The 16812-nt window shown below is 45.0% G+C and overlaps 1 protein-coding gene across 2 annotated transcripts in view; it reads left to right on the top strand.

Moving 5' to 3' along the window:
* Positions 1-16812, top strand: part of ZNF76 (zinc finger protein 76) — a 29369-nt gene that overhangs the window by 284 nt on the left and 12273 nt on the right. The window contains exons 1-5 of one of the 2 annotated variants that reach the window (XM_075064937.1): positions 3890-3978; positions 5463-5653; positions 7886-7966; positions 9559-9636; positions 12491-12693. In XM_075064937.1, the coding sequence (XP_074921038.1) occupies positions 9609-9636; positions 12491-12693 (231 nt within the window). In that variant the 5' untranslated portion in view covers positions 3890-3978; positions 5463-5653; positions 7886-7966; positions 9559-9608. Of the gene's footprint in view, positions 1-3788; positions 3979-5462; positions 5654-7885; positions 7967-9558; positions 9637-12490; positions 12694-16812 lie in introns of those variants that run through there. The other variant, XM_075064936.1, reaches the window with a different exon arrangement.

Here is a 16812-nt window from a genome sequence, read left to right on the forward strand (position 1 = left end):
CCCCCGGTACATCCCGGGGCCCTGTCCTCCCAGCGGCCCCGGCCCCCCGGTAACCGACCCGGCCCCACGCTAACCCACCGGGCCCTGCCACCCCCATGGCCCCCCGCTAACTCCCCCGCCCCACTACCTCCCCCGTGCCTGCACCCCCCTCTAACTCCCCCCGGGCCCTGTCCTAAACGTCTCCTCGGGCCCTGTTCTAACACCCCTCCGGGCCCTGTCACCCCTATTGGCCCCCCGCTGTCCCCCGCCCCCACTACTCCACCGGCCCTGCCACCAGCCCCTCTAAACCCCCCCGGCCATGTCCATGAAAGTCCCTCCGGCCCTGTTCTAACACCCCCCTCCGGGCCCTGGTCACCCATGCTGCCCGCTGTCCCGGCCCCCCCACTACCTCCCCCGTCCTCCACCCCCCTCTAACCCCCGGCCCTGTTCCTAACGTCTCCTCGGCCTGTTCTTAACACCCCCCTGCTACACCTCTCCAGGCCCAGTCACCCCCCCGACCCCATCTACCTCCCCCCGGCCCCTGCGCCCCCCCAACGCCTCCTTGGAACCCTGTTCTAATGCCCCCAACCCCCCTCCAGGCACCCTGTCACCCCCACGCGCCCACGCTAAAGCCCCTGACCCTGTTCTCGCCCAATAGTCCTCTCTGCAACCCCCATGGCCGGACCCCCCACGGTCGTCCCGCTAAAACCCTCCAGGCCTTGTCGCCCCCGCCTAACCTCCCCGGCCTGCACCCCACAACCCCCTACAACCCCCAACAGTCATGTACCAACCCCATGGCCCCTGCTAACCTCCAGGTCTGTCTCCCAGCGGCCCAATCCCGCTGAGTCCCCGGGCCGCTTCACCCCCACAGGCCCAGCTGCTAACGCGGCCAGGTCTCTGTCTCCCACGGCCACCTGCCGACACCTCCACCCCACACACACACAAGCCCGCCGCTACAACCCCCCCCCCCGGCCCCTCCACCACCTATGGCCCCTGCTACAACAACCCCAGCCCTGATCCTCTTTTTTTTTTTTTTTTCCCTTAGCCCACCCTAATCCTTTCAGTAACCAGACCCCAATATCTCCTTCTGGAAGCCTCACCCAGTAACCAGACCCCAATATCTCCTTCTGGAAGCCTCACGCCCTGTACTCAATTCCTCTGTCGTCCCAAATTCTTAGCTCCCTCAACACCCCATCACTGCCAATTCTTCCTCTTGTGCCCCAAATTCTGTCATTTCCATTTCCGATCCTCTCTAGTATCCCATTACCTTGCACCCTGATTCTTCATTCCCTTAATATCCCTAAAGCCCAGAATCCTGTTGCCTTATCCATAATCCCCACAACACCATCCCTATCTTTAATAACACCCAAACTCCCTGTCTCACCAGTCCTTCTTTCTAACATTCCCAGACATCCTCAACGCTCCCACACCTTACCCCTGCCACGATCCAATTCCTAGTCCATTCACACGCTGTTTGACCTTTCTGATCCCCTTCAACATCCTCTAACTCTCTATAACCTCGTTGCTAATTCCCTTAACTCCAACTCCGCCACATAATAGCCCATTCTGAATCCTCATTTGAATTCCCCCAACTATTGCATTAAACTTCTTAACTGACTTTAGGCACCTTAAATGTTGTTTTTGTCCTTGTTCATCAAGGGCTTGTTTTTACTAGAACACATGTCAACAAACACATCGTCAAACACAAGTTGACACAGTGACAAGGACGGTCACATTAACCACAACCAGCTGCTAAAATAGTCAACCATAGGATTACCCATGAATGGTTGGCACAGTGTTAAATGCATCGTGGCCTTCCTGTGCTTGAAAGGTCTGTCTAGATGATAAACTAACTCAATTTCAAAGACCATCTTCTTTCAACATAGTTGGAAATCCCCATTAATGACTCTTTCCCGGTATCCCTTTTCACTCTGTCATGCACACATAGATGCTGGAGAGAGAGGACATGAAGTGCTGGGGTGGTTGGAGGTTGGATGAGACATAAAACTGAGATCCTGACTCCTTTTAATCATTAAAAGTCTAATGGCACTTTACTCAGTTCGGGGGTGTTAATATTCCCATTCAAGCAATTACATTCTGCCTTCTGAGATTTCCTCATATCAGCTGTGTAGTATTCTTCACTGTCTTTCTGAACAGTCATGTAATGTTCTGCACTATCAAACAGTTGCTCTGCGCCAGCACAGAGGTTGTTGCACTTTGGGGGTGGATGAAATAATGTTGGGGGTGTCTGTACATTATTAATGTGCTTTATAGTGGCAAGAAAGGATTATTTAATTTGACAGCACCCACAGGTTCCAATCCTATTCAGGGGTCCACTGCAGTTAGGGCTGCACAAGCATAAGCAAAGACAATCCCTGCCACTAGAAGCTTACAAGAGTGTTAGAAAAGATGATGTATAAACATAAGATTCTGTTATTAGAGAGAGACTGTGGCTTAGTGGATATAGCCCTGAACTGTGAATCAGGAGACCTGGGTTCTATTCCCAGCCTTGCTACTGACCTGCTGGGAAACCCTGGGCAAATCATTTTTAGTTTTCCTTGGAGATAGTGATATTGACCTCCCTTGTAAACCTTTGAGATCTTTGTATTATAAAAGCTACAGATAAGAGGAAAGTGGTGGTAATATTGTGGTATTAGTATTAATTATTATTATTGTATTATTCTTTCAACAGAAGTTACATTCTCAATTAGAGTTAGTGTTTTGCCCCCAGAGATCTGATAATTCACAGGTAAAATGCTAAAGTTTTAAACCTATGTGCTAAATTTTAAATAATTTCTAATTGCACTTCCCACAAGTTTCCTCTGCTGCCCATCATCACAGCTGCTATCTTGGCTAATGCCATATTGGAACTCTTGGCTTTTGGAAACTGCAACACAGTGATGCACAGTGGCAATACAAAGCATGCTGCCTCTCCCATTGCTGCTGATCTGGGCATCAAGGTTTGATTTACGTAGGACATACTTAGATACTACAGTGAGATGCCGGTGAAAACCCTCAGACACATGATCAGTCTCTCTCGTGGTAATAAAGAGCATAAACTGCCAGGCTGCCCCAGAAACAACTCTTTTTTTTAAAATCGCATAAATCTAGGGTTTAAAATAATTTATTGATGGAATGTAGAATGTCTCCTAAAACATCATTGCAGGGGATGGACAGCTTAGGGAACTGATCCTAGGATATGGAAGACTTTCTCCTCTAGGTCGCTGGTTCATAGCCAGGCCAAGTTGTTAGTGACCCAAAATTGTTAGCATTTGAAGGCTATTTGTTGGCCTCCCTATGGGATTGGGTGGGTTTCATACCATTTGTTAGTTGGTATTTTGCCCATATCACAAAAACTACCACATCGCTTGATGTTTGGCCCTTTTGGAGATGATCTCAGAAGATAAGTCAGCAACTACACAGACCTTTTGCTTCTATAAGGGCTTGTCTATGCAAGAAAGTTCTTCTGGAATAAGGTAGGGTGTGAATTGAAAGCACATTTCTGCAGTAGTTCCCCATGTGGGCGCACTAGTTCTAAATTTTAAAATGAACTGTTTATTTTTTCTCTACGAGTACACTGTAATCTGCCAACTTACTTGACAGCTGAGCTTTGTTCTCCCCATTTTTGACTACAGAACTGGGCTTTGACCCACATATTAGCAATTCACATGACAGACACTGGAAGGATTATGCACATTATCCAATAATAACTTTTCCCCAAACCGTAGTTTGACATCCACCCATTTTTATGTACAAGCACAAGTGTGTTTTGGGGGAAAATATAGTTTGAAATGTTCTTTTTATCTAAGATTTGTAACAAAGAAGAAAACTCCTTGCCTGTTCCAAAAAGCTCCTGCTTCCAACACTCTCCAAGTGTGTGCTGATTAAGGTGAAATTCATGTCTGAGGAGCAGTCATCAGGACACTATGGAGAGTTTGGGCCTGCAGGCAGTGACCCTTACTGATGGGACAACAGCCTACATTCAGCAGGCCATCAAAGGTAAGAGACCCTTTGGACTACTGAGCCTGACCTCTCTGATATGTTGAGTGACACTGCAGAAAATCACACCTGTTGGCATCATACACATAATACTTGTTTTTTCCCTCATTGACTTGGGCAAGGAGCTTGTGGTTGTCTGTTAGGTTTCACTGACTCATTTCGAAGAGGAAACATACCGCTGATCTGGAAAATAACACACGGGAGCTAAGAGAGCTACTGAAACATAAACAGAGGATAGATTCAGAATACAGTGAATGGCTTTCTCTCTGCAGATTAATTATAGTCTGCAACTCCTGACTCCTGTTGGAGCCAAGCTAGGTTTTTTGTCTGACTAAGGAGCATAGAATTTGGTTTATGCCAGGAGTAGGCAACCTAGGCAACCGCCTTCGGCACGTGAGCTGATTTTCAGTGGCACTCACACTGCCCCGGTCTGGACCACCGGTCCGGAGGGCTCTGCATTTTAATTTAATTTTAAATGAAGCTTCTTAAACATTTTAAAAACCTTATTTACTTCACATACAATAGTTTAGTTATATATTATAGACTTATAGAAAGAGACCTTCTAAAAATGTTAAAATGTATTACTGGCACGTGAAACCTTAAATTAGAGTGACTAAATGAAGACTTGGCACAGCACTTCTGAAAGGTTGCCAACCCCTGGTTTATGCTAACACCTTTCTCACTGAAATGAGTAATGGGTTATGTGTTGGTTAGTGAAATAAAGCTGACACGAAATGCAACGTCTGTTATTTTAGTTTGGGAGTTATAAAATGCTGCCCTCATGCAGTCTCTAGGACCTTACACAAAATACACACACCATGCAGTATTGGATCATAGAATATCAGGGTTGGAAGGGACCTCAGGAGGTCATCTAGTCCAACCTCATAGTCAAATTCATAGTCAAACCCATCCATTAGATGCTTTGTGTCCCATAATCTCTTCATCTTGGGCAAAAGCCTGAGGGAATAGATAGGCCTTGTGCTGGACCCTGAAAGTCAGCAGGTGTGAACTATATCCGACCAGGGGGTAGGTAGTGGGAACCAGAGCACAGATTTCTCCACCTGGGACACCCAGCCCCAGGCATTCATTGCTATATTGTTAGCAGGAGCACCTAGGCTCCTCTCAACTGTAGCAAGAGAGTGTAGGGAGGTAAGCATTAGAACCTATTTTATTAATGTACTTTGTTGGCCAGGACATTAGGATTATCCACACTTTTTTCAGAAATAGCTGCAGGATGTGTGTCTTCTCCCAAAGAGCCACAAAGGATGGGTACAAGAGACCTCCGCTTGACTCTCTGATGAAACATGGCATCTCTTTATTATATACATCATACCTGCTGCTCTGCAATGTCAGCATTGGGTTTGAATCAGATCTTTGGCCCAGAGGTAAAGCTGCTGCCCCAGATGTACATCTAGGCACCGCAATGATTATTGCAGAAAACCTTCTCTTCTCTAAAGCTATGAATAACTGTGTTTTTTAGTTAGAGCAGGCACTCTGAATCAGGACTCCTGGATTCTCTTCCACTCATCTGCTGTGTGACCCCAAGCAAGTTTCCTATCTTTCTGTCCCTCAGTTCTCCCATCTGTAAATGGGGATGATAATACCTCAACCACTGGCATGTTCTGAAGCTTAACTAATTGAAATCCTCACATGAGAAGAGCTGAATGAATCCAAAGTACGATTATTTTCATTATTGCTCATGTCCTCTGACAGGCTTCCAAGGGAGGTAGTGGAATCCCCATCACTAGGTTTTAAAGAACAGTTTGGATAAAGTCTGTCAGGGGTGGTTTAGGTTTACTTGGTCCTTCCTCAGCGCAGGGGACTGGACTAGATGACTTCTCGGGGTCACTTCCAGCCCTACATTTCTATGATTGCATAATTTCTCTACTTATTTGAATGAGAGCAGTTTATTTGAAATAATTAATATACCACCCAGCATTTCTACATTCCTGGGGAATGACTTCTGGCAGAGCATAACATTTCCTTATAGAGAAAAATTTCCTTAGTGATCCTTTGATCAGTAGGAGGAGCCAAGCCCAGTTCACATAGTCCTCCATTTCTGATTTTCCTTCATTATTTCCAGTTTTAATGTGTTGCCTGGAGAACCTCATTCTGTATTTTAACTGGTCAACAAGTGTGTAGGCAGAACACAATTGGTTTCTGCTTTGATCAAATCTATAAATCTAAAAACCCTATTAATAAATAGGTAAACAAATAAGAAATATTACTTAACAGCAGGCATACATTTCTTGGTCCGAATATATAATGGACTCGTACTGGGTATGTCATTTCCACATACTTTTATAGTTCTGTTTACAGTGAACCTTCTTAAATGCAGATAGGATTAGTTCTTGTGGCAGTTTCTTTCCCTGGTCATATACTGGAGCCTGGCAATAGTCAGAAATTATTGATTGATTTAAGGTGGTTTGAGGTTCGAACCAGATACAACCCCCACCTCCCTGGGTTTTTTTAAATGCTAGAGTAATAGTTCCAAACACTATCTCTTACTGTTGTGGTACTGCAGTGTTCTGAGTGATTTTCATAGGGATTGTGTCTACATTTGTGTTTGGAGTGCTCATGTGCTAGGAGCTGTACAATCCTGACTGGGTCCTGCTTCTGGGGCCTACCTACTTTCCCCTATTAATGCCAACTTATACTAATAGCAACTTTTCTAAGGAGTTGCCTCAGCTCTGATGGAAGATTAAGAGCATTTAGTAGCTCCATGTCATCTGTATAAATACCCCAGGCATCCAGGTGTACATCTGGGGGCCCTGAGCTACATTTTAAAAAGTCTAGGGCCCCTGACCTTTCTGCTATCTGCTAGCTTTGTGCTGAGTCAAGGTCATTGATAAAGTTTCATTTCTCCTGTCTGAAAACATAGAAATGAGTTGTAGGAGTATTGAAGCAGAGATCTGGTATTTGCTCTTTAGACCTGCAATACAGAGGGAGTAAGGACAGCTTTAAGGTCAGAAATCTCACAATTCACAAACCAAAATTGTGAAAGAGGAATGTTCCATTGCATGGATGTGTGTCATCCTGTGGCATACAATACATGCTTATAGCTCTGGTAAACCTGGCAAATCATGTTTTCTGATTACCATCTTGTTTTCTTTTCCACTTGGATTCACCAAGTTTCTTTCTTTATTAGATTTCAATAAATGCTAAAAAGGGGGTGCTTATCCATATACTCTAGACACCTGTGACATAACTTAAAAATACACAGGTTAGCAGTCCGTAGCTTGAGATCCCCTAGGGCTCTAGACCCAAATGCTTTGCACTCTCTGAAAGTAGCATGGGCTTCCATAGGTTACTAAAATGTCACAACTGGAAATGTATTTCAGAAGCAAGATGGTAATCCTAATTACACAATTGTAAGATTCCATTTCTCACAACCTGCCAGAGGTAGACACAATTAGTGCTTCAGGACCTGTAAAGGTTTACAAGAATTGATCCTTGACCAAGTGAAGAAAAATAAGCATTCAGTCCCTCATTTACGCCATTAAGAGGCCCCATCGGCTGCTGGTTTAAGCCCTACTGGTATTTGCTAAAGCATTTTTGTTCCCTTTACTTCTCTTTGTTCACATGGCAAAGAGAGCTGGCAAAAGAATCCTGTACCCTGTAAATAAGTGATGGCTGAGATTGCCTTAGACTTTTTCCTCCATTCAGACAACATAGGAAAGGGAGGTTTAAACTTCTCTATGATATTCGTAAGTGTACCCATTACTAAGGTTCTGAATGCAAATAGGGGTTGATAATAATGGCCTCATTTGGTGACTGTGATCCATGAGATTATTTCCCATTGGGGGAAATAGCAAAGGGTTAGGAACAAAGGGGAACAGTCCTGTTGGCTGGCAGGTTCATCAGTCCTGCAGTCAGCTGTGATGTTTTTCTTTTCACACTGTTGCAGGAGAGAAGTTACTTGAAGGGCAAGTGATTGAGCTTGAGGATGGGACGACAGCTTACATCCATCAAGTGACAGTCCAGAAAGGTGAGGATGAGTTGAGCTCAGGTGACATTTGGAATGTATCCCTACTTTGCGATGTTACTAGTGTGACTCAAGGCTGACCTCCTTGACAATTAGATCCCACCTCTAAATTTCTAGCCTCAAGGAGTCCATCTGTGTGTGATTTATTCCCCTACCTATTGTTGTAGTGCTGAATGAAAATACAGTATAGGTGTTTTTTCAGTAATATGTGACTTCCTGTGAAATGTGCAGTAAACTCATCCGAGGCCAAATCTGCTGTTGATGTAAACAGATGCAGGTTAAAATAGTGTTGGCCTGTGCTCTCTGTCACACTGTGTATCTGTCTGATCACAAATCTGATAAGTTCAGTTCACTGTGTGTCTTTATACATAGCCTCTGTCACAGAGTGTGGGGGAGTCAGGGCCCTGCAACCCCCCACTTCCTGCAATTCACCGTGACTATCAGCCAGCCAGTAAAACAGAAGGTTTATTAGACAACAAGAACACAGTCTAAAACAGAGCTTGTAGGTACAGAAAACAGGACCCCTCAGTCAGGTTCATCTTGAGGGATGGGGAGCCCAGACCCAGGTTCTGGGCCTTCCCCAATCTTCCTAGCCAGCTCCAAACTGAGACTCCTTCCAGCCCCTCCTCTCTACCCTTTGGTATCTTTGTTCTCCAACACCTTCAGTTGCCACCTTTCGGAGGAGGGGGCCCAAGCCATTAGTTGCCAGGAGACAAGGTGTCAGCCATTCTCTGTGCAGACGGCCCTCTAGGGCTCTGCAACAATCACACACCCTTATCCCACCACCTAGATACTTAAGAAATGCATAGGGGAAACTGAGGCACCCACACAGTATTCAGAGAAAGCATTAAGAACTTTCCTGCTTTGTCACAGCCTCTGTGTCCACGTGGTTTAAAAACAACATTAGGGCACTATACGTTTATCCGTGAACAGTCAGACATGAACTTTTTGTAAACTATTAGTTATATTAGACTCTGGAATAGTCTCCCAAGAAAAGTGATAGAAACCCCATAGCGTGGGTCATCAATAGATATGTTTTCCTCTTGGACTTGAAATCGGATGGTGTTAACACAGCTGAGAGGGGAAGGGAATTTGTTTCACATGATAGGAGCTACAGAGGATAAGAACCTTGTACCAACCATGATAAGGTGTTGTAAAGGAACAGAGAGAAGTTAGCTGCTAAATAAACCCATCCTCTGTCTCTAATTCCCTTTATGACTGGAATGGGACTCAGGATACTGGGGCTCTATTATCTGACCTAAAACTTGACCTTGGGCAAGTCAGTTAATCGTTGTGTGCTTCAGTTCCCCATCCATAAAATGGGGATAGTTTCATTTCCCCATCTCACAGGGATTTTCAGAGAATAAATTAAGTAATGATTGAGAAGCTCACTTCCTCCAGTGATGAGTGCTATAGGAAAGCCAGTAAAGTAGGAGGCAGCTCAGGCAAGTCCATAGCAGGTTATAAAAATGAGCAGGCCATTTCTGAACTAAGCCTTATATGTGCTCTGCTATATGGGGAATTGAGCAAATTGACTCTGAGATCCAGACATGAAATTCTTCACTCTGTTATCTATGGGTTGCATTGATTTACAGAGTCTATAGCTTTTGAAGATGGGCAGCAAGTGGTGTTGGAAGATGGCAGCATGGCTTATATACACAACACACCTAAAGGTAATTATTAATTTTTCTATCCTTTCCTACGGTCAAACATCTAATGGATTAAACAAAATGTTGCAGGTTTCTAAGGGTATGTCTACACTAAGAAATTAGGTCGATTTTGTAGAAGTCGATTTTTTAGAAATCGATTTTATACATTCGATTGTGTTTCCCCACTAAGCGCATTAAGTCGGCGGAGTGCGTCCACAGTACTGAGACTTGCATCAGGTTTTGGAGCATTGTACTGTGGGTAGCTATTCCACAGTTCCCACAGTCTCAGCCGCCCATTGGAATTCTGGGTTTAGCTCCCAATGCCTGATGGGGCAAAAACATTGTCGCAGCTGGTTTGGGGTACATGTCGTCAGGCCTCCCTCCTTCCATGAAAGCAACGGCAAACAATCATTTCTCACCTTTTTTCCTGGGTTACCCGTGCAGACAATATACCGCAGCAAGCATGGAACCTGCTCAGCTCACCATCACCATACGTCTCCTGGGTGCTGCTGGCAAACGCGGTACTGCACTACTACACAGCAGCAGCTCCTTGCCTTCGTGGCAGCAGACAGTGCAGTATGGCTGCTAGCCGTCGTCGTCGTCTCCTGGGTGCTCCTGGCTGACCTCGGTAGACGTGGGTGCTCCTGGCAGACCTCAGTGAGGTCAATCAGGAGTGCCTGGACATAAATGGGAGTGACTCTAGGTCATTCTCTTCTATAAGTTTCATCTTATGGAGATTCAGTCCTGCCTGGAATATCGTGCAAGCTGGAGGCTTCTGCCTCAGGCTGCTCTCCCAGCTGACAGCACCACACGGTCGCACCTACCCCAGCCTACCCCTTGCTCCCATGGCTCATGAAGCCTGGCCAGTACGAAGGGGCAGTTCAACTGTAGGCTGAGCAAGTGCAGAATGGTGGTAGAATGTGCATTTAGATGTTTAAAAGCATACTGGCGCAGTTTACTGACTTGATTAGACCTGTGTGAAACCAGTATTCCCATCGTTATTACTGCTTGCTGTGTGCTGCACAATATCTGTGAGAGTAAGGGGGTGACATTAATGGTGGGGTGGGAGGTTGAGGCAAATCACCTGGCCGCTGATTACACACAGCCAGACACCAGGGCGGTTAGAAGAGCACAGCAGGGCGCACTGCGCATCAGAGAAACTTTGAAAACCAGTTTCATGACTGGCCAGGCTATGGTGTGAAAGTTCTGTTTGTTTCTCGATGAAAACCCACCCCCTTGGTTCACTCTACTTCCCTGTAAGCCAACCGCTCTGCTCTCTCCCCTTTGATCACCGCTTGCAGAGGCAATAAAGTCATTGTTGTTTCAAATTCATGCATTCTTTATTAATTTGTCACACAAATGGGGGGATAACTGCCAAGATAGCCCAGGAGGGATGGGGGAGGAGGGAAGCACCGGGTGGGGTGTGGTGATGGAGGAGGAGAGGAGGGAAGGACAAGGGCACACTGCACTTCAAAACTTATTGGATGCCTGCTTTCTGTTGCTTGGGCAGTCCTCTGGGATGGAGTGGTTGGATGCCCAGAGCCTCTCCCACTGCATTCTTGGGCGTCTGGGTGAGGAGGCTATGGCACTTGAGGCGGAGGGCAGTTGGTTACACAGGCTGCAGCAGCAGTTTGGAGATTTTTTCAAATATTTGGGCATTTCATCTTTTGGAACGGAGTTCTGATAGCACAAATTCCTCTCTCCATACAGCAATCAGATCCAGTACCTCCCATTCGTTCCATGCTGGAGCTCTTTTGCAATTCTGGGACTCCATGGTCACCTCTGCTGATGAGATCTGGACAGTCACCTCTGAGCTCGCCACACTGGCCAAACAGGAAATTCAAAAGTTTGCAGGACTTTTCCTGTCTACCTGGCCAGTGCATCTGAGTTGAGAGCGCTGTCCAGCACCGTCACAGTGGAGCACTCTGGGATAGCTCCCAGAGGCCAATACCGTCGAATCGCATCCACACTACCCTAAATTCAACCCAGCAAGGTCGATTTCAGTGTTATCCTCTCATCGGGGAGGAGTACAGAAATCGATTTTAAGAGCCCTTTAAGTCAACAAAAATGGCTTCGTTGGGTGGATGGATGCCGATCTAATGCCGCTAAATTCGTAGTGTAGACCAGGGCTAAGAATATAGCTCTGGTGATGTAAAGTGTAGGAAATCCAGATGTGACCGTACTGGGGTGACCAGATAGCAAGTGTGAAAAATTGGGATGGGGTTGGGGAGTAATTGGCAACTATATAAGAAAAGGCCCCAAATATCAGGACGGTCCCTATAAAATCGGGACATCTGGTCACCCTAGACCATACCATCAACAGAAACACAGCGTGAAAGCCACATTCTGGCCCGTGTTGCTACTAATAAAAATCTATCAGGTTCACTTGGATTAACCTTCAACCAAGGATTCTTAAAAACTTTCTCTGCGAACTCTGCATCTTTTTTATAAATTGAGGTTATTGGCTCCTGTCATCATCTCTAGCTCTGATGTGGGTTATGGCCTAACAGCAAGAGAAGAGCGAAGAACTGGCTCAAAGTGCTTACCTTCTAGCAGAGCTTACAACACAGGGAATTGTTGGTACATGGAATAAAAAAGATCATTCTTCCTATTGTGAATGATTAAATATTCATAGCAGCAGATTGATAATGGGTACTGATAGGGTAATAATGTGCCTTTTTAAGAGTGCTTGCTTCTCCTGTACAGAATAATTACACACACAAAAATTAAGTTAAAAGAGCATTAAATTTGGAAAGTCAAGCTCTCAAAGGTTAGGGAATGTCAGGATTACGTTTTCCTATGCCAATAGGTACATAGCAATTGCTAATAAGCACTCATAGGCTTGACTACAGCATTTGATTTTTGTGGTCCCCTCCAGAGGGTTATGATGCCAGTGCCCTGGAAGAGGTCCAACTGGAGGATGGCTCCACTGCCTACATACATCGTCCTGATGTCATGCCAGCTGGTAGCACCATCCTGACCGTGCAGGCAGAAACAGGGCTGGAGGAATTGGCTGGGGAGGAGGAAGACGAAGCCTTTGATGCTGATACCATTAATGCTCTCAAGCAGTATGCCAGCAAGGTAAGGACGGAGCACTTATTTTACAGTCTGGCATCATGGCTGATTGGCGGGCAGGGAGGAGCTGATTCCCAGACCAGATCAGGACAGCAGATTAAATAGCCACAACTGCCCGTCTCTTCTGTATATCAGCGTCTCAGTGAAAGTGCGGACTTTTAGAAGAGAAATTGCACAGTACTCTTGTGGGAATGTAGCTATTGATATTAAGATGGATGTTTAATGGTCCCATAATACTGTTAATGAACATTTAAAGGCTCCCATTAGTATTGTGGAATACCATTCCCCAACCTCTCTGTTAGGTGACACATGGAGGGAGGTACCTAGCTATAGGTGTGGTGCTGCTCCTGGGTTTCCACTGTGTGTTGAGCTATTTACATACAATTGGCTGCAAATGCAGCACCGACCAATGAAAAGCCAGATTAGGAAAAAGCTGCTTTTTATGATCTGTTAACCAAGGTTCCAAAACATGAAATCATAGCAACTTGATGCAAAGGGTGGAAATAGCAGTGAGGGTCAGACAATGATGGGATAGCTCAATAGTTTTGAGCATTGGCCTACTAAACCCAAGGTTGTGAGTTCAATCCTTGAGGGGGCTGTTTAGGGAACTGGGGTAAAGATCTGTCTGGAATTGGTCTTGCTTTGATCCCTTCCACCCCTGATATTCTACGATTCTGTGAAAGTTATAGGCAAATGTGGCTGGGATTTGGACATGAACCAAAATGGTGAATGATTAGTAGAAATTTGCAGCGTGAACAACCTGGTCACAGGTTGGAACAATGTTTCCTCATGAAGAAATTCATGAAGTGGCCTGAAACTCCCCAGATGGTACTACAGAAACCAGATAGATCACCTCTGCATGACAAGACTGTTTTGCAGCTCATTGACAGATGGACACGTGTGGAGGGGAGCAGATGTAAGCAGTGATCATAACCTTTGTATCGCTAAATTGAAGATCAAAGTAAAGAGGGTGGTGCGGGTTAAAAGACCCAAACACACAAAATGCCTTTTAGCTTGAACTGAAAAGCAGGTTCAGTGTTCTGATGGCGTGAACTGAAGAAAACTCAGACGGATGCTCTGTGAAAACATCAGTATGTGCTATCTAGAAAGTGCAAAGAGCTCTAATAAGGAAAGATGAAGGGGAAGAAGGTATTCATAATGCTACTTGGGCAGCAGTGGAAAAGAGAAGTGCAAAGCAATTTGAATCATGAGATGCAGGGCCAGCTCTAGGTTTTTTGCTGCCTCAAGCAAAAAAAAATTTTGGCTGCTCCCCACCCCAGCCCTGGGCTCCCCCCCGCACTCCCCTGCTGCCCCAGTGCTGGGCTCCCCTGTTCCCCCCAAGCAGTGCCCTCCCCCACCCTCCTGCTCTCCCAGCCCTGGGTCACTGGTAACTCGCTCCCAGGGCAGGTCATTCAGCAGGAATTTTGGATGTGCACAGAACACAGACAGGATTGGTTCCCATATGGTTACAGAGCTGCAGTAAAGTGGGACAATTTTCGGCTTGTGTGATTGGAGGATGCATACTATAAGACTGTCCTCCATAAATGAGGAAAAGTTGAGGTACCTTTATTATTCTTTTGTTCCACTCTTTCTTTCTATGAGGAATTTGCCAATGCAATATCACTGTCTTCCTTTTAAACAAATAAAACTCAAAAAAAAAAGAAAAAAAAAAAAAGAAAAAAAGGGTGGCCCATGTAAATCTCCTGCCCCAAGCACCTGCTTGTTTTGCTGGTGCCTAGAACCAGCCCTGATGAGATGTGAATAGACAAGCAAGTGGCAAGAAGACTACAGAGCACTAGCCGGAGGGTAAAAAGGAGTGCTAAGAAGAAATAAAAGGGCAACTTGATAGAAAACGTCAAGAGTCTGAAGATGCCAACCTCATATAAGACAATAAATCAAACAACTAATCAGGAACTTGAGCAGTATTGGAAACCCTATTAAAAATGCAGATGGAAAGACTCTAAACACCGAATAACAAAGAAAAAGATAGGCTGAACATTTTCTGGCTGTTTGAAATAGACTGAAGACCTACCACTAAAGCTTGTTATTGATGTAGCGTCTATACAATGGGAAAGGTTAGAAAAGCCATCAGTAAACTCAAAAATGGGAAAGCAGCTGGAGAAGATGACGACATTACTGGAAAGATGCTTAAAGCAAATGATGAAACAGTCCTCCAGGATCTCCTTGTGTTTTTTAATAGAAGATGGAATGAAGAAAAGAACCCAACCTATGGAAGAGAGAGAGGCTCATTGTAATATTCCCAAAGAAGGATGACCTTACATACTGCCATAACTGGAGAGGGATCACATATGCTTTCAGTGGCTGGGAAAATCATGTGCAAGATTGTCCTGGAACTTGCCAAGAACAAATGGACCTTCAATTCAGAGAGGAACAAGCAGGTTTTAGTCCGTCGTTGTTATGTGCAGACCATATTGTTCTCAGATAGAATGGCAAGCACCTCTTGTGATTAACAAATGTTGATTTCAAGAAGGTTTTTGACAACGGACACAGAAACCGTCTTTAGTATATTATGGAGTATCAGCAACAAGAATTAGAATAATCCAAGCTCTATGTGATAATGCCAAATGTCCAGTTAGAGATGGTGACATCATCAGCCAACAGTTTGCAGTGACAATTGGAGTAAGTCAAGGGTGTGTTATGTTCCCACTATTGTTTGCACTGGTATGACGATGTGGTTCTGGCGTGACCAAACTGAGAGTGCCAAATCAGGACCAATTGCTCAAACAGGGCAGTCACAGCCCAAGGCTGGGGTTTTTCCACCTCTAAGGCAAACCAAACCAGCCAGTAAAAGATTCAATCATGTGTATTGAATTGGTTTGGTAAAAATTTTTGTTTACACTATATGGTTGACCAACCTGGGCTGTTGTGCGGAAAGACCCAAGGGATGGGGTTTTGGGGCTGCAGTCGTGTGTCTGTGTCATTCCTTCTGCATCAATTTTTGCGTTGGGGGTTGTGACGTTATTTGATATAACTGGACACTTATAGACACTGGGGTTTGCAACAAGTTTCTGTAGGCACCAATCCTATGTTAAGGGGGTCTATAAGGTGGTCTTAAATGGTTACGTGGTTATGTTAGTGATTATACCGTTGTAGTCTGCATGCTTTTGTACGTTGAAGTTAGATATGAGCTGTGTATGTCTTATTTTTAAATGCTGCTGCGTTCTGTGACACCCAACAAGTGGTGTGTCAGCTTGTTAGCTGCTTTAATGACCCATTAAGGACCATCAATACACATTGACTCATCGAAGAAAGGCGGTATACCCACACGCGTAGACCACCGAGTGAGCAAATACTAGGCCATGTTGACTGCAACTTCCATTTGCTGTGAACTTTCCACATGGAAACATAGAGAGTGTTTACACCTTGAAAAGCTTATATAAGAGGCAAAGGCCTGATCTACCATTTTGTCTTCAATCCTGCTTCATTCCATCGTGAGGACTTGCCTCACATCTGACTCTGCAGCGAAAGGCATGACGAACAATCCGTGGGGATGTTCTCCAGACTCAATTGAACCTGCAGCTTACCTTATCTCTCTACAACTCTGACTAAGGACCTTTGCGCATTACTTGGATGATGATCAGTTAAACCAATTCTAGCTCTATCCTCTATGCTTTTTCTATTATAACCTATCTTTAGATTTAAAGAGATTTGGCAAACAACGTGAATTTTGTGGGTAAGATCTGGGCTGCTTTGCTCTAATTTATGACTCTGTGTACCCATTAGATGAACGATTGTACTCCTGCTCCCTACTATACTTTGGACTCACCGACGTACACTGCTTGGCGGACATTAGGCTGTTATGTACTATATGGCTAACCTAACCAAATACCGTGTCCCCCCTACCTGTATGGTTGCCCCGTGATAATGCTGATCATTGCCAAACTTGTGTATATATCTTATTTAATATTCTCTTATAAACATATTGACTGGGTTGCTGGGGCTTGGTCTTTGGATCGAAGCACCTTTTTCTTACTGGGGGTGTTGGTTTTCATCCTTCATCCCAGACGTGGGGACTGGCTGGTGTACTGGGGATGGAGTAGTTCTAGGCAATTGCTTGTGTGACCTTGCAGTTGCCAGTGGTGAATGAGGTCTTTGCTTGTCTGG

This window comes from Chelonoidis abingdonii, chromosome 4 (assembly GCF_003597395.2).
Source record: "Chelonoidis abingdonii isolate Lonesome George chromosome 4, CheloAbing_2.0, whole genome shotgun sequence".
Taxonomy (NCBI): domain Eukaryota; kingdom Metazoa; phylum Chordata; order Testudines; family Testudinidae; genus Chelonoidis; species Chelonoidis abingdonii.